Below are 22,298 nucleotides of genomic sequence, written 5' to 3' on the forward strand. Positions count from 1 at the left end.
ACGAGTCGTCTTTCCTGTGTCTGCCCCATTCACCTGCCTGGCTGTCTACCTGAAAGGGAGGGGGCGTGGTCCCCGGGATAGGGACGGAACTAGTCATCCTTCCTGTTACTGTGCCCCATTCACCGGCCTGGCTGTCTCCCTGAGAGGGAGGGGGCGGGGTCCCCAGGGAAAGGGGCGGGATGAGCCGTCCTTCCTGTGTCTGTGCCCCATTCACCAGCCTGACTGTCTCCCTGAGAGGGAGGGGGCGGGGTCCCCAGGGATAGGGGCGGAACGAGCCATCCTTCCTGTGTCTGTGCCCTATTCACCGGCCTGGCTGTCTCCCTGAGAGGGAGGGGGTGGGGTCCCGGGGATAGGGGCGGGATGAGCCGTCCTTCCTGTGTCTGTGCCCCATTTACCAGCCTGGCAGTCTCCCTGAGAGGGAGGAGGCGGGGTCCCCAGGGATAGGGGCGGGATGAGCCGTCCTTCCTCTGTCTGTGCCCCATTCACCAGCCTGGCTGTCACTCTGAGAGGGAGGGGGCGGGGTCCCCGGGGATAGGGGCGGGACGAGCCATCCTTCCTGTGTCTGTGCCCCATGTGAATACATTTTTGTGCTGATTAACCAGTTCCCCACGCCCGGGACGAGTAACTACGTCCCTGCAAACTGCCATAACTTTGTGCAGGGACGTAGCTACTACGTCCCTGCCGCCGCGCCCCCACGCTCGCCCCCCCGCGCTCGGTACCACCGCTCATTACCGCCGATCGCCTGCCGCTAGATCAATGAATGGGAAAACAAATCCCATTCATTGATCTAATTCCCCGTGTGAATGGCTGCAGCCGTCTATACAGACGGCTCGGCCATTCATTCATTCCGTATGCGTAGTGCTTCCGTTTCCGTACAAACAGTACGGAGCTGAAGTCACTACTGAGGACATCTTGTGGCCAAATTGTAATATTACATCCCCTTTTTTTTCAGTTTATTATTCCTAGTTACCTTTTTTATTATTATTATTAACCCCTGACCTCCCACACTCCCCTAAAGTTACCATTTTTTTTAATTTATTTTTTTTAATAAAATCCTTAGGGACTGAACTTTTTTAATATGTATACAAAAACTGTATACTACAATTACTTTATAAATTATGGGCCTGTAATTGGGGATAGACGCAAAACTTAAAAAATGCACCTTTATTTCCAAATGAAATATTGGCACCATACATTGTACTAGGGAAAAATTTTAAACGTTGCAATAACCGATACAGATGGGACAATAAAATGTGTGGGTTTTAATTATGGTAGCATGTTTTATTTTGAAAATATAATGGCTGAAAACTGAGAAATAATGTTTTTTTTTTAATTGTTTTCTTATTATTCTTATTAAAACTGAGTTAGAAGAAAATAATTCTTAGTAAAAAGTACCCCCCCAAAGAAAGCCTATACAGTGGCAAAAAAAACAAGATATAGATTGTTTCGCTGTAAGAAGTAGTAATAAAGTTATAGGTAAATGAATGGAAGGAGCGCTGACAGGTGAAAACTGCTCTGGTTTTTTGAGAGGAAAAACCGTTTGAGGTGAAGAGGTTAATCGACAGCTTTGGTGTCTGTTTGGGGATGGTGCGTCCACCACTGCCTCTCTAACGTTGTAACATTTTTAGCATATTTTATCCTTTTGGTGCCTCTGTTCTCCTATTATACACAACTGAGGAAGAGAGACCCGGGAGCAGAGCAGGTACCAGCGGCAGTGAAAACCACCACATAACTGCAGCTTTGATGATCTGAAGATCGTCCTACCCCTGATCACGATTTTCAGTTTAAAACCAAAAATCATTCAGCCTTAGATTGCAACACCCACAAATAAAATATTCCCAAAAGATGCCGCCCCAAATTTACATGTAACACCCTTGTTTTCTAAAATTAACCTCTACACCCCCCCCCCCCCCCCTTTTTTTTCCCCTAAACATGTTTATTTGGGATTTTAAACATACAGTAAGCATGAAAAATAGAAACCAGGAAGCATTTGAAGCTTGTCATTAGACAGAACAAAATGATTACATAATGCAGATTAAACTGAATAACCAATTCCTAGGTGTCAGGAATATATTGTGGTGCTTATGATGTAAGGATAATATTTTCATTTTCCTGTCTGCTATGTACTTCAGATGCGTATGTATGGGTAGTCATCTGGCTTTGGGGAAGCTGTACTTGTCTGTATGACAGTGTGGAATACAATTACCCTCAGTTCCTCTGGGGGCAGGGAGCTAATTAGAAGCCCCATTGTCCCATTATACAAATCCGGACAGAGTCAGGGAACTTCAAAGGCTAACAAAAAACTCTAGAATTTACATCTGGCAAGCCTGCTGGAAGGTGGAGGAAGACCTTTTTGATGGTCTGAAAACTGAGACAAGGAAGGGTTTGAAGTGGCATATCACAGGAAAGGATATGACGCGCGTTATGTATGGACTAGACCTGTGGAAATTGAATTATGTCTGAATAGTGGGCTGGAAAAGGAATTGCTTTGAAATCTGTAAGTGTCAACAGGATACTTGTTGTTCTCAAGATTATGACAAGCGTTCGGTGATGTCACAAACAGGGAAATTGCAGTAGTTCCTGGGGGCTGGACATTAAATGCCCCAGGGGACACTTCAGAGTATAAAAAGCAGAGGCAGATACCTAGTGATCATCTTCTCTCGGAGGTAGCGAATAGCTAGGGATGATCGCGACTCCTGGTCGAAACGGCGTCCTCCTGTCAAACAACGTTCTAACCTAAGCTGGTAACATTCTTTTTTCCCCCGTTTATGTTTACGCAAATATCCGTGTGTGTTATCTTTGTAACTCTTACTTTTGTAACTTTTTTTTACTTTGTTTTTTTGTAATCTTGTGTATATATTCTGTTCTGCATTGTTCCATGTTTTTCTGGAATATTAAATTATTATTTAATTAAAAAAATAAAAAAAAATAAAGAAAGAACGTTACCAGCTTAGGTTAACGTTGTTTGACGGGAGGACGCCGTTTCGACTAGGACTGCACTTTTTTGGTATGTTGTAGGGTAAGCTTTGACTTGTTCAAGGATGGTGAGTAGTTTCCTGATATTGGAAACTGCTGATCGCTCGTGTGTGAAACCAACTTGGTTGGGGTGAATGAGTTTGGGCATATATGGGGCTAGTCTGTTAGCCATTAGCTTTGTTAGGAGTTTAAGGTCCTGGTTTATAAGGGATACAGGGCGGTAGGATTCGGCTTTGGTGGGGTCCTTGTTGTTCTTGAAGATCAGTTTGATATAAGTTTCATTGGCTGAAGATAGAAATTGGCTTTCTCTTAGGATCTTCTCATATACGTCCACTAGGGTAGGGGATATGTCTTTAAGGAGGATTTTATAGCATACAGAGGATAGGCCATCAGGTCCTGGCGCTTTGTTATTTGATAAGTTGTTAATGACAGAAGTGATCTCTGAGGCTGTGACCGGGGCGGTGAGATCTTCTAGCTCATCTTGGCTAAGAGTCTTCAGTGGGACTCTTTCTAACCATGATAAACTGTTGTTTTCATCACAGGGGGTAGGAGAAGACTAAATCTCCCCGAAGAATTTAGAGAAAATGTCATTTATATCTTTGGGATGATGTAGAAGTTCCCCACGGTCATTCTGAAGCATTGAGATAGGAGGGGGGGGGGGGGGGGTGAATCTACCTTTTGCTAGAGTAGCCAGAAGTTTCCTCCCGGCTTTGTTACCAAATGTGAAAAATTGAAGGGCCTGATCTGGTTTGGTGAAAGCTTCTCTCATTTTCATCCACTTATCTGTGAAAGATTTAGCTTTCAGCCATTGGGATCTAAGATGAGAGGAGGGGGGTTGTTTGTATTGTGTGTAAGCCTTTCTAGTGAGTTGTAATTGCTGGTTATATTTATGAAACATTAAGCGTTCCTTAGAGCTGGTGTGGGCTAATATCCAGCCTCTGAGCACAGCCTTGCCAGTGTCCCAGAACAGATGGGGGTCTTTCTGATGTGGAGAGTTATTTTCTTTGTATTCAAACCACCATGATTGGAGTAGGGAATGAAATGCTTCATCGCTGTATAAATGAGAGGGGAATCGCCTGACATAGTCAGATCCTCTGGGTGTCTGGTCTAAAAGGTTTATGGATATAGGGGAGTGGTCGGATATGACAAGATCCAGGATTTCAGCCGACTCCAATCTGGAGCATAGTGAAGCAGTTAGAAGAAGATAGTCTATCCTAGAGAATGATTCATGTGGGGAGGAGTAGAAGAAATACTCTCTATCATAAGGATGAAGAGATCTCCAAGTGTCTTGTAAGGATAAAGAGGTAGCAAATTCAGACAAAGCAGGGGGCTTAACCGAGTCTGCAGCGATTTTGGAGGTATTAAACTTCCTATCCTCAAGTATGTGCACAACATCATTAAACTCTCCCCCTACTAACAGTTGTTGAGGATTGATAGATAGCATATGAGAAGGGATATGTTTGAAATCATTATTTTTCCCTTCATGGGGACCATATAGGTTAAATATTGTTAAAGGGTGATCAGGCAAGTTGATTCTGATCACCACACATCTACCCTCATTGTCATTGAAGATGTGATACACCGTAGCATTCATTTTTTTTGCTGATTAGAATGAGAACTCCAGCTTTTTTATTGATCGCTGGAGAGCCAATGCATTTAGAAAACCCATTTTTTGTTCATAAATTGCATTTCTTGAGCCCCTAGGTGTGTCTCCTGTAAAAGAGCAATATCAGCATTGATATGCTTAAGATGTCTTAAAACTTGTGCTCGTTTTACCGGAGACCTCAGACCTTTAACATTCCATGAAACCACTTTCATAATACAGGTACTTCAAGGAAGGAGTGTATGGTGGCGAGCAGTGCCAAAACCTGAAGAAACAGAGAGATATGTATAGCAAATGACATTATTATACATGCATTGAGAACGATAGACCCCAGAGAGAGCAATCAAAAAACAAAAGTAGGAGAACCAGAAAAAACGTATGCTCCAACAGTTTGGTAGTGATCCATTCCAGAAAAGGAAGGCGCTAAGTGACGGAGATCGGTGGGGTATAGTTGGGGGGAGCAAATCCAACTTCCCAAAATCAAAAAATAACAAACTATGAAAAAACAAAGAAGCATGGACTTCACTTCTTCCCTGTAGCTCCAAAGCAGCTTTGCATCCGAAGCCAGAGAAGGCACAGGCCGCAGCAGGAGGATTAGACCAACATATGTGAAAAGAGTCACGCAGGATCATCTCTTGAAGATGGAGCGGGAGAGGCAGCTTTGCGGTTGGGAGAGGAGAATGGAGCCAGGAGGTAGGTATCAGCTTCCTTGGGGTTTTTGACGATGCGAAATTTCTCATCATCCTCTATTATTTTAAGTGTGGCAGGATATAGGAAAGAAAACTTGTTGTTTCTTAGAGCCAAAAGAGAGCAGGCTTTAGTGAAGGCATGGCGTCTCTGGGATACTTCATAAGAATAATCACTGAACAACCTGATAGGTTTATCTTGGTGGAGGAGTGGTTGATTCAGAGATTGGAAAGCTCTGATGATCTTGGCTGTGTTATAGTCCAAGTAGCGCACCATGACAAGCCGTGGAGTGGCTTTGGGGGATTCCAGCTTAGGTGGGCCTGCTCTATGGGCTCTTTCCACTTTAAAGTCCCCCTCCAAAGATAATGGCTGGGGAGAGTAGACTCACAGAGCTCAGGAAGCGTGTCAGGGCGGATGTTCTCGGGCAGGCCCACTACACGGAGATTATTACGCCTTGATCTATTCTCCAAGTCCTCAATGCGATCATGAGAAATAGCATTTTGTTTCATAAGATAGTCTATTTTATTGAATGCTTTATCCAAGTCTCCTTCGCATAGTTCAATGCGGTGACCTGCGTCATCTAGTCTAGCGGAGTTTTTCTGCAACTCTTTAGTGATGGATGTTAGAGACTTAGAGACGGCCTTCCCAACCATAGCTTCTAGATCTGGGGCCAGAAGTTTTCATTTCTTTGGCCAGGGCTTTGTAGTTTAAGGGTGGTGGGGCTCTCTTACTGTCCCCCGAGGGTGTATCAGAATCCTCTCCCCAGTCGGGTTGTGAGGCCTGGGAGTCAGAACGGGAGCCGCACTTTCCTGTACCAGGCGCCATCTTGCCTTGTGGTGTCTGCTGCGCTGTATCACCTCACGTGTTGGCAGAGCGAGTGAGGTAACGGTCCATGAGTGATGTCTCCGTGAGCAGGAGACTGTAGGCCACCCGGGGATATAATCCTCACATGTGTGGATGGGTTATTGCACCGCCGCGGGCTGGCTGGCTTAACGAAGCTCCGCTACTTGCTTCCTCCCATACAGGCGCCAGAACCGGAAGTCCGTCCCCCATTTTTTTATTTTTACCTGGTTTCTACTTCCTGTAAAACATCACTTCCTGAAATATAAGCGCCACTTCCTGAAATATAAGCATCACTTCCTGTAATATAAGCGTCACTTCCTGGTTCCTTTGGCTTTCTGTCAAAACGTCCGTTAAACGCTGAGTAAACTCTCAACAAACGCACAATATATGGTAGCAGAGCGTATAACCAGCCAACGCCACAACCTGGAAAATGCCTGACGTACGCTAGGGACCAACGCTTACAAACGCCTGCAACTGCTGGAGGAACTGAAGGAGTTTAATATAGACAGTCAAAGAGCAGAAACCATCCAATGTACTGAGCAGCATGAAAGAGTCCTCGGATTCAGTGTAAGAATGCTGCCATCTGCGATTTGCAAGAAATAAAACAAACATTGGAAAAGAACACTTATGGTCAAAACATTTCCTGCACTCAGTATAGGGCTTCTCACCAGTGTGACTTCTCATGTCTCATAAGGCTTCCTTTCACTCCAAAACATTTCCCACACTCAGCACATGAATAGGGCTTCTCACCAGTGTGACATCTCTCATGACTGACAAGATGTGATTTCTGTCCAAAACATTTCCCACACTCAGCACATGAATAGGGCTTCTCACCAGTGTGAGATCTCTCATGACTGACAAGGTTTGATTTATCCCTAAAACATTTCCCACACTCAGCACATGAATAGGGCTTCTCACCAGTGTGACATCTCTCATGACTGAGAAGATGTGATTTCTGTCCAAAACATTTCCCACACTCAGCACATGAATAGGGCTTCTCACCAGTGTGAGTTCTCTCATGTGATAAAAGTTGTTCATTCCGCCCAAAAAATTTCCCACACTCAGCACATGAATAGGGCTTCTCACCAGTGTGAAATCTCTCATGTGTGACAAGGTTTCCTTTATGTCCAAAACATTTCCCACACTCGGCACATGAATAGGGCTTCTCACCAGTGTGAGATCTCTCATGTATGACAAGATGTGATTTCCATACAAAACATTTCCCACACTTAGCACATGAATAGGGCTTCTCACCAGTGTGAGCTCTCTCATGTTTGACAAGGTCTGATTTCCATCCAAAACATTTCCCACACTCAGCACATGAATAGGGCATCTCACCAGTGTGAGATCTCTCATGACTGACAAGTTTTGATTTCTGTCCAAAACCTTTCCCACACTCAGCACATGAATAGGGCTTCTCACCAGTGTGAGATCTCTCATGTCTGACAAGGTCTGATATCTGTCCAAAACATTTCCCACACTCAGCACATGAATAGGGCTTCTCACCAGTGTGAGATCTCTCATGTCTGACAAGGTTTGATTTCTGTCCAAAACATTTCCCACACTCAGCACATGAATAGGGCTTCTCACCAGTGTGAGATCTCTCATGTCTGACAAACTTTGATTTTTCCCTAAAACATTTCCCACACTCAGCACATGAAAAGGGCTTCTCACCAGTGTGAGATCTCTCATGTCTGACAAAGTTTGATTTATCCCCATAACATTTCCAACACTCAGCACATGAATAGGGCTTCTGACCAGTGTGAGATCTTTCATGACTGATAAGGTCTGATTTCTGTCCAAAACATTTTCCACACTCAGCACATGAATAGGGCTTCTGACCAGTGTGAGATCTCTCATGTCTGACAAGGTTTGATTTCTGTCCAAAACATTTCCCACACTCAGCACATGAATAGGGCTTCTCACCAGTGTGAGATCTCTCATGTCTGACAAACTTTGATTTTTCCCTAAAACATTTCCCACACTCAGCACATGAATAGGGCTTCTCACCAGTGTGAGATCTCTCATGTCTGACAAAGTTTGATTTATCCCCATAACATTTCCCACACTCAGCACATGAATAGGGCTTCTCACCAGTGTGAGATCTCTCATGACCGACAAGTTGTGATTTCTGTCCAAAACATTTCCCACACTCAGCACATGAATAGGGCTTCTCACCAGTGTGAGATCTCTCATGTCTGACAAACTTTGATTTTTCCCTAAAACATTTCCCACACTCAGCACATGAATAGGGCTTTTCTCCACTGTGAGATCTCTCATGATTGACAAGCTGGGATTTCCCCATAAAACATTTCCCACATGTGGAACAGGAATAAGACCCTCCAGCAGGGGGAGAGCTGTGCTGGGTAGGAGGCTCCTCGGGATTAGACAGGTGAGGGGAATCTGGGGGAATATTTGGGGTCACCAGGATATCTGCAGGAGACTCTTGTCCAGTGACATCATCATCCGTTGTACAGTCTGTGGATACAGAGAGACGAGTCTCTGAGAGGTTCCTGATGCCGGGACTCCGCCCTGCAAATAGAGAAACATCATCACTTCCTGTTAGAGAATTTGGAGGGGAGGAGCAATTATCATTAGGGACGGTCAGTGAGCTGCTGATAATTCCACGTTGATGCAAAGATGATGCAGATTGGAAATGGGCCAGATGCAGTAACTGCATAACTCTGCATATAATTATAATATAATTTGCACCATCTCAGAGTTATTGGCATGTCACTGACCATCGCTAGTTATCAGCCTGACAGAGAACTGCAGAAGGTTGTGCTCATTACAGGCGGCCAATCAAATGACAATAACTTTGCGTGCACATGTTCTGTATCTTGAAATTTGAACAATGAAATCCTGAGAAATGTGATTATCTGCATACAATTTGCATTATACTTGCATACAACTACAGAGTTAAATACATCTCATTGACCCCCCTACACATAAAGCATTGGCCATACATGGAAAGCAGTAAATTGCAGAGCTTGATGAGACAATGGCAGCAATGTGTTACTCCTGTGACAACAGACCTCTATGTACTTATAGCAAGAGATCTGTGTTATGTTTGTAGAGCAATGTGGTGTCACTTACACATTCTTATTACCATTGTATCCTCGTGTCACTCATATGCCCCTTGTAATGTCCCTTTATCTCTCTCTTGTCCCCAATTGTGCAAATAAAGATATTGTGACGTTACACAACACTAAATTATAGGAGCTGCGAGGTGGAGGAATTATCCATTTATGTCACGGAGATCCCAAACCACTAATACTTCTGTTGCTGGATGTACTGTACATACATATATACTCCTATATATACCGTATAGCCGTATCTCTCCTCCCATCCTTCTGTCTAATAAGAAACCAAGCAGCTGAACCCTGCAGCTCCTATTGGACAGGAGATCAGTGGAGGCGGGGAATGGGTGTGACTAGAAATCACTGTTCCCCCCTGTAAAACTTGGGAAACCCCTCCAGCTTTTTTACAAACTGGTCATGACCCAAATTTTATTTAATTAATTCATGATGTCCATGGAGTTGTGCTTCCTCTTCCAGCGCCTCCTCTGCCTCTCCTGTGTGTCCCCCCTCAGTGCCTCCTCTGCCTCTCCTGTGTGTCCCCTTCACTGCCTCCTCTGCCTCTCCTGTGTATCCCCTTCACTGCCTCCTCTGCCTCTCCTGTGTGTCCCCTTCACTGCTTCCTCTGCCTCTCCTGTGTGTCCCCTTCACTGCCTCCTCTGCCTCTCCTGTGTCCCCTTCACTGCCTCCTCTGCCTCTCCTGTGTGTCCCCTTCACTGTCTCCTCTGCCTCTCCTGTGTCTCCCCCTTCAGTGCCTCCTCTGCCTCTCCTGTATGTCCCCTTCAGTGCCTCCTCTGCCTCTCCTGTGTGTCCCTTTCAGTGCCTCCTCTTCCTCTCCTGTGTGTCCCCTTCACTGCCTCCTCTGCCTCTCCTGTGTGTCCTCTTCACTGCCTCCTCTGCCTCTCCTGTGTCCCCTTCACTGCCTCCTCTGCCTCTCCTGTGAGTCCCCTTCACTGCCTCCTCTGCCTCTCCTGTGTGTCCCCTTCACTGCCTCCTCTGCCTCTCCTGTGTGTCCCCTTCAGTGTCTCCTCTGCCTCTCCTGTGTGTCCCCTTCAGTGCCTACTCTTCCTCTCCTGTGTGTCCCCTTCAGTGCCTCCTCTGCTTCTCCTGTGTATCCCCTTCAGTGCCTCCTCTTCTCCTGTGTGTCCACTTCGGTGCCTCCTCTGCCTCTCCTGCGTGTCCCCTTCAGTGCCTCCTCTGCCTCTCCAGTGTGTCCCCTCCACTGCCTCCTCTGCATCTCCTGTGTGTCCCCTTCAGTGTCTCCTCTGCCTCTCCTGTGTGTCCCCTTCACTGCCTCCTCTCCCTCTCCTGTGTGTCCCCTTCACTGCCTCCTCTGCCTCTCCTGTGTCCCCTTCACTGCCTCCTCTGCCTCTCCTGTGTATCCCCTTCACTGCCTCCACTGCCTCTCCTGTGTGTCCCCTTCACTGCTTCCTCTGCCTCTCCTGTGTGTCCCCTCCAGTGCCTCCTCTGCCTCTCCTGTGTGTCCCTTTCAGTGCCTCCTCTTCCTCTCCTGTGTGTCCCCTTCACTGCCTCCTCTGCCTCTCCTGTGTGTCCCCTTCACTGCCTCTCCTGTGTCCCCTTCACTGCCTCCTCTGCCTCTCCTGTGTGTCCCCTTCACTGCCTCCTCTGCCTCTCCTGTGTGTCCCCTTCACTGCCTCCTCTGCCTCTCCTGTGTGTCCCCTTCACTGCCTCCTCTGCCTCTCCTGTGTATCCCCTTCACTGCCTCCTCTGCCTCTCCTGTGTGTCCCCTTCACTGCTTCCTCTGCCTCTCCTGTGTGTCCCCTTCACTGCCTCCTCTGCCTCTCCTGTGTCCCCTTCACTGCCTCCTCTGCCTCTCCTGTGTGTCCCCTTCACTGTCTCCTCTGCCTCTCCTGTGTCTCCCCCTTCAGTGCCTCCTCTGCCTCTCCTGTATGTCCCCTTCAGTGCCTCCTCTGCCTCTCCTGTGTGTCCCTTTCAGTGCCTCCTCTTCCTCTCCTGTGTGTCCCCTTCACTGCCTCCTCTGCCTCTCCTGTGTGTCCCCTTCACTGCCTCCTCTGCCTCTCCTGTGTCCCCTTCACTGCCTCCTCTGCCTCTCCTGTGTGTCCCCTTCACTGCCTCCTCTGCCTCTCCTGTGTGTCCCCTTCACTGCTTCCTCTGCCTCTCCTGTGTGTCCCCTTCAGTGTCTCCTCTGCCTCTCCTGTGTGTCCCCTTCAGTGCCTACTCTTCCTCTCCTGTGTGTCCCCTTCAGTGCCTCCTCTGCTTCTCCTGTGTATCCCCTTCAGTGCCTCCTCTTCTCCTGTGTGTCCACTTCGGTGCCTCCTCTGCCTCTCCTGTGTGTCCCCTTCAGTGCCTCCTCTGCCTCTCCAGTGTGTCCCCTCCACTGCCTCCTCTGCATCTCCTGTGTGTCCCCTTCAGTGTCTCCTCTGCCTCTCCTGTGTGTCCCCTTCACTGCCTCCTCTCCCTCTCCTGTGTGTCCCCTTCACTGCCTCCTCTGCCTCTCCTGTGTCCCCTTCACTGCCTCCTCTGCCTCTCCTGTGTATCCCCTTCACTGCCTCCACTGCCTCTCCTGTGTGTCCCCTTCACTGCTTCCTCTGCCTCTCCTGTGTGTCCCCTCCAGTGCCTCCTCTGCCTCTCCTGTGTGTCCCTTTCAGTGCCTCCTCTTCCTCTCCTGTGTGTCCCCTTCACTGCCTCCTCTGCCTCTCCTGTGTGTCCCCTTCACTGCCTCTCCTGTGTCCCCTTCACTGCCTCCTCTGCCTCTCCTGTGTGTCCCCTTCACTGCCTCCTCTGCCTCTCCTGTGTGTCCCCTTCACTGCCTCCTCTGCCTCTCCTGTTTGTCCCCTTCAGTGTCTCCTCTGCCTCTCCTGTGTGTCCCCTTCAGTGCCTACTCTTCCTCTCCTGTGTGTCCCCTTCAGTGCCTCCTCTGCTTCTCCTGTGTATCCCCTTCAGTGCCTCCTCTTCTCCTGTGTGTCCACTTCGGTGCCTCCTCTGCCTCTCCTGTGTGTCCCCTTCAGTGCCTCCTCTGCCTCTCCAGTGTGTCCCCTTCACTGCCTCCTCTGCATCTCCTGTGTGTCCCCTTCACTGCCTCCTCTCCCTCTCCTGTGTGTCCCCTTCACTGCCTCCTCTGCCTCTCCTGTGTCCCCTTCACTGCCTCCTCTGCCTCTCCTGTGTATCCCCTTCACTGCCTCCTCTGCCTCTCCTATGTCCCCTTCAGTGCCTCCTCAGCCTCTCCTGTGTGTCCCCTTCACTGCCTCTCCTGTGTGTCCCCTTCACTGCCTCCTTTGCCTCTCCTGTGTGTCCCCTTCACTGCCTCTCCTGTGTGTCCCCTTCACTGCCTCCTCTGCCTCTCCTGTGTGTCCCCTTCACTGCCTCCTCTGCCTCTCCTGTGTGTCCCCTTCAGTGTCTCCTCTAACTCTCCTGTGTGTCCCCTTCAGTGCCTACTCTTCCTCTCCTGTGTGTCCCCTTCAGTGCCTCCTCTTCTCCTGTGTGTCCCCTTCACTGCCTCCTGTGCCTCTCCTATGTCCCCTTCAGTGCCTCCTCTGCCTCTCCTGTGTATCCCCTTCACTGCCTCCTCTGCCTTTCCTATGTGTCTCCTTCAGTGCCTCCTCTGCCTTTCCTGTGTGCCCCCTTCACTGCCTCCTCTGCCTCTCCTGTGTGTCCCCTTCAGTGCCTCCTCTGCCTCTCCTGTGTGTCCCCTTCACTGCCTCCTCTGCCTTTCCTGTGTGTCCCCTTCACTGCCTCCTCTGCTTTTCCTGTGTGTACCCGTCAGTGCCTCCTCTGCCTCTCCTGTGTGTCCCCTTCACTGCCTCCTCTGCCTCTCCTGTGTGTCCCCTCCAGTGCCTCCTCTGCCTCTCCTGTGTGTCCCCTTCACTGCCTCCTCTGCCTCTCCTGTGTGTCCCCTTCACTGCCCCCTCTGCCTTTCCTGTGTGTCCCCTTCAGTGCCTCCTCTGCCTCTCCTGTGTTTCTCCTTCACTGCCTCCTCTGCCTCTCCTGTGTGTCCCCTTCAGTGCCTCCTCTGCCTCTCCTGTGTGTCCCCTTCACTGCCTCCTCGTCCTCTCCTGTGTCCCCTTCAGTGCCTCCTCTGCCTCTCCTGTGTGTCCCCTCCAGTGCCTCCTCTGTGCCTGTGTGTCCCCTTCACTGCCTCCTCTCCCTCTCCTGTGTCCCCTTCAGTGCCTCCTCTGCCTCTCCTGTGTGTCCCCTCCAGTGCCTCCTCTGTGCCTGTGTGTCCCCTTCAGTGCCTCCTCTGCATCTCCTGTGTGTCCCCTTCAGTGCCTCCTCTGCACCCGCCCACACAGTTATTTCAGTGCCTCCTCTGTGCCTGTGTGAGAGCCCCCTTCAGTACCTCCTGTGTGAATAGCAGGCATTCTACCCCCTGTAATTCATCACATCACACAGAGTTTGCCATGAGAAGCTCTCAGGCTCGGTCACATTTGAGCTGGAACATAAATTTGCCTTCCCAAAACAGAAGGTATTTGTGATTATTCAGGTTGGAGTGAGCAAATGATGTCTCACACAATGCATCACTGCAGAATATGCAAATCATCCCTTTGCTGTCCCTGAAAGCTAAAACAACCTGACGCATCATTGCATTCCAGCGGATCTGCGTGTGTGTTCAGCTTTCAGGGTCAACATAAGGATGATTAACATATTCAGCAGTGGTGCATTGTGGGACATCTCAAATGCTCTTTCAAACCTGAATAAGCACAAATACCTTCTGTGTTATATGAACACTATCCGTTTTTTTCAGACGCCCTTCAGGAGTTAAAAGAGACTTAGCAATGGTAGATAAGGGTAGAAGGAAAAAAGACATCCATCAGCTTATCAGACCTTGCATAGTGCTAGGACAGGGCAGTGGTGATGTGTTCCTCTATTCAGCTTATCAGACCTTGCATAGTGCTAAGACAGTGCAGTGGTGACGGGTTCCTCTATTCAGCTTATCAGACTTTGCATAGTGCTAGGACAGTGCAGTGGTGACAGGTTCCTCTATTCAGCTTATCAGACCTCGCATAGTGCTAGGACAGTGCAGGGGTGACGGGTTCCTCTATTCAGCTTATCAGACCTCGCTTAGTGCTAGGACAGTGCAGTGGTGACGGGTTCCTCTATTCAGCTTATCAGACCTTGCATAGTGCTAGAACAGTGCAGTGGTGATGGGTTCCTCTATTCAGCTTATCAGATTTTGCATAGTGCTAGGACAGTGCAGTGGTGTCGGGTTCCTCTATTCAGCTTATCAGACCTTGCATAGTGCTAGGACAGTGCAGTGGTGTCGGGTTCCTCTATTCAGCTTATCAGACCTTGCATAGTGCTAGGACAGTGCAATGGTGACGGGTTCATCTATTTAGCTTATCAGACCTTGCATAGTGCTAGGACAGTGCAGTGGTGACGGGTTCCTCTATTCAGCTTATCAGACCTTGCATAGTGCTAGGACAGTGCAGTGGTGTCGGGTTCCCCTATTCAGCTTATCAGATCTTGCATAGTGCTAGGACAGTGCAGTGGTGACATGTTCCTCTATTCAGCTTATCAGACCTTGCATAGTGCTAGGACAGTGCAGTGGTGTCGGGTTCCTCTATTCAGCTTATCAGACCTTGCATAGTGCTAGGACAGTGCAGTGGTGACGGGTTCCTCTATTCAGCTTATCAGACCTTGCATAGTGCTAGGACAGTGCAGTGGTGTCAGGTTCCTCTATTCAGCTTATCAGACCATGCATAGTGCTAGGACAGTGCAGTGGTGACAGGTTCCTCTATTCAGCTTATCAGATCTTGCATAGTGCTAGGACAGTGCAGTGGTGTCGGGTTCCTCTATTCAGCTTATCAGACCTTGCCTAGTGCTAGGACAGTGTAGTGGTGACGGGTTCCTCTATTCAGATTATCAGACCTTGCATAGTGCTAGGACAGTGCAGTGGTGACTAGTTCCTCTATTCAGCTTATCAGACCTTGCATAGTGCTAAGACAGTGCAGTGGTGACGGGTTCCTCTATTCAGCTTATCAGACCTTGTATAGTGCTAGGCCAGTGCAGTGGTGACGGGTTCCTCTATTCAGCTTATCAGATCTTGCATAGTGCTAGGACAGTGCAGTGGTGTCGGGTTCCTCTATTCAGCTTATCAGACCTTGCATAGTGCTAGGACAGTGCAGTGGTGTCAGGTTCCTCTATTCAGCTTATCAGACCTTGCATAGTGCTAGGACAGTGCAGTGGTGGGGGGTTCCCCTATTCAGCTTATCAGACATTGCATAGTGCTAGGACAGTGCAGTGGTGACAGGTTCCTCTATTCAGCTTATCAGAACTTGCGTAGTGCTAGGACAGTGCAGTGGTGTTGGGTTCCTCTATTCAGCTTATCAGACCTTGCATAGTGCAAGGACAGTGCAGTGGTGTCTGGTTCCTCTATTCAGCTTATCAGAGCTTGCATAGTGCTAGGACAGTGCAGTGGTGTCTGGTTCCTCTATTCAGCTTATCAGACCTTGCATAGTGCTAGGACAGTGCAGTGGTGTCGGGTTCCTCTTTTCAGCTTATCAGACATTGCATAGTGCTAGGACAGTGCAGTGGTGTCGGGTTCCTCTATTCAGCTTATCAGACCTTGCATAGTGCTAGGACAGTGCAGTGGTGTCAGGTTCCTCTATTCAGCTTATCAGACCTTGCATAGTGCTAGGACAGTGCAGTGGTGGCGGGTTCCCCTATTCAGCTTATCAGACATTGCATAGTGCTAGGACAGTGCAGTGGTGACAGGTTCCTCTATTCAGCTTATCAGAACTTGCATAGTGCTAGGACAGTGCAGTGGTGTTGGGTTCCTCTATTCTGCTTATCAGACCTTGCATAGTGCAAGGACAGTGCAGTGGTGTCTGGTTCCTCTATTCAGCTTATCAGAGCTTGCATAGTGCTAGGACAGTGCAGTGGTGTCGGGTTCCTCTTTTCAGCTTATCAGACATTGCATAGTGCTAGGACAGTGCAGTGGTGTCGGGTTCCTCTATTCAGCTTATCAGACCTTGCATAGTGCTAGGACAGTGCAGTGGTGTCGGGTTCCTCTATTCAGCTTATCAGACCTTGCATAGTGCTAGGACAGTGCAGTGGTGACAGGTTCCTCTATTCAGCTTATCAGACCTTGCACAGTGCTAGGACAGTGCAGTGGTGACGGGTTCCTCTATTCAGCTTATCAGATCTTGCATAGTGCTAGGACAGTGCAGTGGTGACGGGTTCCTCTACTCAGCTTATCAGACCTTGCATAGTGCTAGGGCAGTGCAGTGGTGTTGGGTTCCTCTATTCAGCTTATCAGATCTTGCATAGTGCTAGGACAGTGCAGTGGTGACGGGTTCCCCTATTCAGCTTATCAGACCTTGCATAGTGCTAGGACAGTGCAGTGGTGTCGGGTTCCTCTATTCAGCTTATCAGACCTTGCATAGTGCTAGGACAGTGCAGTGGTGACATGTTCCTCTATTCAGCTTATCAGACCTTGCATAGTGCTAGGACAGTGCAGTGGTGACGGGTTCCTCTATTCAGCTTATCAGATCTTGCATAGTGCTAGGACAGTGCAGTGGTGACGGGTTCCTCTATTCAGCTTATCAGACCTCATATAGTGCTAGGACAGTGCAGTGGTGTCGGGTTCCTCTATTCAGATTATCAGACATTGCATAGTGCTAAGACAGTGCAGTGGTGACGGGTTCCTCTATTCAGCTTATCAGACCTTGTATAGTGCTAGGCCAGTGCAGTGGTGACGGGTTCCTCTATTCAGCTTATCAGATCTTGCATAGTGCTAGGACAGTGCAGTGGTGTCGGGTTCCTCTATTCAGCTTATCAGACCTTGCATAGTGCTAGGACAGTGCAGTGGTGTCAGGTTCCTCTATTCAGCTTATCAGACCTTGCATACTGCTAGGACAGTGCAGTGGTGGCGGGTTCCCCTATTCAGCTTATCAGACATTGCATAGTGCTAGGACAGTGCAGTGGTGACAGGTTCCTCTATTCAGCTTATCAGAACTTGCATAGTGCTAGGACAGTGCAGTGGTGTTGGGTTCCTCTATTCAGCTTATCAGACCTTGCATAGTGCAAGGACAGTGCAGTGGTGTCTGGTTCCTCTATTCAGCTTATCAGAGCTTGCATAGTGCTAGGACAGTGCAGTGGTGTCTGGTTCCTCTATTCAGCTTATCAGACCTTGCATAGTGCTAGGACAGTGCAGTGGTGTCAGGTTCCTCTATTCAGCTTATCAGACCTTGCATAGTGCTAGGACAGTGCAGTGGTGGCGGGTTCCCCTATTCAGCTTATCAGACATTGCATAGTGCTAGGACAGTGCAGTGGTGACAGGTTCCTCTATTCAGCTTATCAGAACTTGCATAGTGCTAGGACAGTGCAGTGGTGTTGGGTTCCTCTATTCTGCTTATCAGACCTTGCATAGTGCAAGGACAGTGCAGTGGTGTCTGGTTCCTCTATTCAGCTTATCAGAGCTTGCATAGTGCTAGGACAGTGCAGTGGTGTCTGGTTCCTCTATTCAGCTTATCAGACCTTGCATAGTGCTAGGACAGTGCAGTGGTGACGGGTTCCTCTATTCAGCTTATCAGACCTCATATAGTGCTAGGACAGTGCATTGGTGTCGGGTTCCTCTTTTCAGCTTATCAGACATTGCATAGTGCTAGGACAGTGCAGTGGTGTCGGGTTCCTCTATTCAGCTTATCAGACCTTGCATAGTGCTAGTACAGTGCAGAAGTGTCGGGTTCCTCTATTCAGCTTATCAGACCTTGCATAGTGCTAGGACAGTGCAGTGGTGTCGGGTTCCTCTATTCAGCTTATCAGACCTAGCATAGTGCTTGGACAGTGCAGTGGTGACAGGTTCCTCTATTCAGCTTATCAGATCTTGCATAGAGCTAGGACAGTGCAGTGGTGTCTGGTTCCTCTATTCAGCTTATTAGACCTTGCATAGTGCTAGGACAGTGCAGTGGTGTCGTGTTCCTCTATTCAACTTATCAGATCTTGCATAGAGCTAGGGCAGTGCAGTGGTGTCTGGTTCCTCTATTCAGCTTATTAGACCTTGCATAGTGCTAGGACAGTGCAGTGGTGTCGTGTTCCTCTATTAAACTTATCAGAGCTTGCATAGAGCTAGGGCAGTGCAGTGGTGTCTGGTTCCTCTATTCAGCTTATCAGACCTTGCATAGTGCTAGGACAGTGCAGTGGTGTCTGGTTCCTCTATTCAGCTTATCAGACCTTGCATAGTGCTAGGACAGTGCAGTGGTGTCGGGTTCCTCTATTCAGCTTATCAGACCTTGCATAGTGCTAGGACAGTGCAGTGGTGTCGGGTTCCTCTATTCAGCTTATCAGACCTTGCATAGTGCTAGGACAGTGCGCAGTGGTGTCGGGTTCCTCTATTCAGCTTATCAGACCTTGCATAGTGCTAGGACAGTGCAGTGGTGACAGGTTCCTCTATTCAGCTTATCAGACCTTGCATAGTGCTAGGACTATGCAGTGGTGTCGGGTTCCTCTATTCAGCTTATCAGACCTTGCATAGTGCTAGGACAGTGCAGTGGTGTCGGGTTCCTCTATTCAGCTTATCAGACCTTGCATAGTGCTAGGACAGTGCAGTGGTGACAGGTTCCTCTATTCAGCTTATCAGACCTTGCATAGTGCTAGGACAGTGCAGTGGTGTGAGGTTCCTCTATTCAGCTTATCAGACCTTGCATAGTGCTAGGACAGTGCAGTGGTGTCGGGTTCCTCTATTCAGCTTATCAGACCTTGCATAGTGCTAGGACAGTGCAGTGGTGTCGGGTTCCTCTATTCAGCTTATCAGAACTTGCATAGTGCTAGGACAGTGCAGTGGTGTCGGGTTCCTCTATTCAGCTTATCAGAACTTGCATAGTGCTAGGACAGTGCAGTGGTGTTGGGTTCCTCTATTCAGCTTATCAGACCTTGCATAGTGTTAGGACAGTGCAGTGGTGTCGCGTTCCTCTATTCAGCTTATCAGACCTTGCATAGTGCTAGGACAGTGCAGTGGTGTCGGGTTCCTCTATTCAGCTTATCAGATCTTGCATAGTGCTAGGACAGTGCAGTGGTGATAGGTTCCTCTATTCAGCTTATCAGACCTTGCATAGTGCTAGGACAGTGCAGTGGTGTCGGGTTCCTCTATTCAGCTTATCAGAACTTGCATAGTGCTAGGACAGTGCAGTGGTGACGGGTTCCTCTTTTCAGCTCATCAGACCTTGCATAGTACTAGGACAGTGCAGTGGTGACGAGTTCCTCTATTCAGCTCATCAGACCTTGCATAGTGCTAGGACAGTGCAGTGGTGACAGGTTCCTCTATTCAGCTTATCAGCTCTTGCATAGTGCTAGGATAGTGCAGTGGTGAAAGGTTCCTCTATTCAACTTATCAGACATTGCATAGTGCTAGGACAGTGCAGTGGTGACGGGTTCCTCTATTCAGGTTATCAGACCTTGCATACTGCTAGGACAGTGCAGTGGTGTCGGATTCCTCTATTCAGCTTATCAGACCTTGCATAGTGCTAGGATAGTGCAGTGGTGAAAGGTTCCTCTATTCAACTTATCAGACATTGCATAGTGCTAGGACAGTGCAGTGGTGACGGGTTCCTCTATTCAGGTTATCAGACCTTGCATACTGCTAGGACAGTGCAGTGGTGTCGGATTCCTCTATTCAGCTTATCAGACCTTGCATACTGCTAGGACAGTGCAGTGGTGTCGGGTTCCTCTATTCAGCTTATCAGACCTTTCATAGTGCTAGGACAGTGCAGTGGTGAGGGGTTCCTCTATTCAGCTTATCAGACCTTGCATAGTGCTCGGACAGTGCAGTGGTGTCGGGTTCCTCTTTTCAGCTTATCAGACCTTGCATAGTGCTAGGACAGTGCAGTGGTGTCGGGTTCCTCTATTCAGCTTATCAGACCTTGCATAGTGCTAGGACAGTGCAGTGGTGTCGGGTTCCTCTATTCAGCTTATCAGAACTTGCATAGTGCTAGGACAGTGCAGTGGTGTTGGGTTCCTCTATTCAGCTTATCAGACCTTGCATAGTGTTAGGACAGTGCAGTGGTGTCGCGTTCCTCTATTCAGCTTATCAGACCTTGCATAGTGCTAGGACAGTGCAGTGGTGTCGGGTTCCTCTATTCAGCTTATCAGATCTTGCATAGTGCTAGGACAGTGCAGTGGTGATAGGTTCCTCTATTCAGCTTATCAGACCTTGCATAGTGCTAGGACAGTGCAGTGGTGTCGGGTTCCTCTATTCAGCTTATCAGAACTTGCATAGTGCTAGGACAGTGCAGTGGTGACGGGTTCCTCTTTTCAGCTCATCAGACCTTGCATAGTACTAGGACAGTGCAGTGGTGACGAGTTCCTCTATTCAGCTCATCAGACCTTGCATAGTGCTAGGACAGTGCAGTGGTGACAGGTTCCTCTATTCAGCTTATCAGCTCTTGCATAGTGCTAGGATAGTGCAGTGGTGAAAGGTTCCTCTATTCAACTTATCAGACATTGCATAGTGCTAGGACAGTGCAGTGGTGACGGGTTCCTCTATTCAGGTTATCAGACCTTGCATACTGCTAGGACAGTGCAGTGGTGTCGGATTCCTCTATTCAGCTTATCAGACCTTGCATAGTGCTAGGATAGTGCAGTGGTGAAAGGTTCCTCTATGAAACTTATCAGACATTGCATAGTGCTAGGACAGTGCAGTGGTGACGGGTTCCTCTATTCAGGTTATCAGACCTTGCATACTGCTAGGACAGTGCAGTGGTGTCGGATTCCTCTATTCAGCTTATCAGACCTTGCATACTGCTAGGACAGTGCAGTGGTGTCGGGTTCCTCTATTCAGCTTATCAGACCTTTCATAGTGCTAGGACAGTGCAGTGGTAAGGGGTTCCTCTATTCAGCTTATCAGACCTTGCATAGTGCTCGGACAGTGCAGTGGTGTCGGGTTCCTCTTTTCAGCTTATCAGACATTGCATAGTGCTAGGACAGTGCAGTGGTGTCGGGTTCCTCTATTCAGCTTATCAGACCTTGCATAGTGCTAGGACAGTGCAGTGGTGTCAGGTTCCTCTATTCAGCTTATCAGACCTTGCATAGCGCTAGGACAGTGCAGTGGTGACAGGTTCCTCTATTCAGCTTATCAGACCTTGCATAGTGCTAGGACAGTGCAGTGGTGTCAGGTTCCTCTATTCAGCTTATCAGACCTTGCATAGCGCTAGGACAGTGCAGTGGTGACAGGTTCCTCTATTCAGCTTATCAGACCTTGCATAGTGCTAGGACAGTGCAGTGGTGTCGGGTTCCTCTATTCAGCTTATCAGACCTTGCATAGTGCTAGGACAGTGCAGTGGTGTCAGGTTTCTCTATTCAGCTTATCAGACCTTGCATAGTGCTAGGACAGTGCAGTGGTGGCGGGTTCCCCTATTCAGCTTATCAGACATTGCATAGTGCTAGGACAGTGCAGTGGTGACAGGTTCCTCTATTCAGCTTATCAGAACTTGCATAGTGCTATAACAGTGCAGTGGTGTTGGGTTCCTCTATTCAGCTTATCAGATCTTGCATAGTGCTAGGACAGTGCAGTGGTGACGGGTTCCCCTATTCAGCTTATCAGACCTTGCATAGTGCTAGGACAGTGCAGTGGTGTCGGGTTCCTCTATTCAGCTTATCAGACCTTGCATAGTGCTAGGACAGTGCAGTGGTGACATGTTCCTCTATTCAGCTTATCAGACCTTGCATAGTGCTAGGACAGTGCAGTGGTGACGGGTTCCTCTATTCAGCTTATCAGATCTTGCATAGTGCTAGGACAGTGCAGTGGTGACGGGTTCCTCTATTCAGCTTATCAGACCTCATATAGTGCTAGGACAGTGCAGTGGTGTCGGGTTCCTCTATTCAGCTTATCAGACATTGCATAGTGCTAAGACAGTGCAGTGGTGACGGGTTCCTCTATTCAGCTTATCAGACCTTGTATAGTGCTAGGCCAGTGCAGTGGTGACGGGTTCCTCTATTCAGCTTATCAGATCTTGCATAGTGCTAGGACAGTGCAGTGGTGTCGGGTTCCTCTATTCAGCTTATCAGACCTTGCATAGTGCTAGGACAGTGCAGTGGTGTCAGGTTCCTCTATTCAGCTTATCAGACCTTGCATAGTGCTAGGACAGTGCAGTGGTGGCGGGTTCCCCTATTCAGCTTATCAGACATTGCATAGTGCT

General features: G+C 48.5%; 1 protein-coding gene across 1 annotated transcript in view; it reads right to left on the minus strand.

Moving 5' to 3' along the window:
* Positions 1-3,699: 3,699 nt before the first annotated feature.
* Positions 3,700-22,298, minus strand: part of LOC137535553 (zinc finger protein 271-like) — a 33,555-nt gene continuing 14,956 nt past the window's right edge. Inside the window, exon 2 of the mRNA XM_068257385.1 lies at positions 3,700-8,641. Within this exon, the coding sequence (XP_068113486.1) occupies positions 6,774-8,641 (1,868 nt within the window). The 3' untranslated portion in view covers positions 3,700-6,773. The remainder of the gene's footprint in view (positions 8,642-22,298) is intronic.

Source organism: Hyperolius riggenbachi, chromosome 10 (genome assembly GCF_040937935.1).
Source record: "Hyperolius riggenbachi isolate aHypRig1 chromosome 10, aHypRig1.pri, whole genome shotgun sequence".
Taxonomy (NCBI): domain Eukaryota; kingdom Metazoa; phylum Chordata; class Amphibia; order Anura; family Hyperoliidae; genus Hyperolius; species Hyperolius riggenbachi.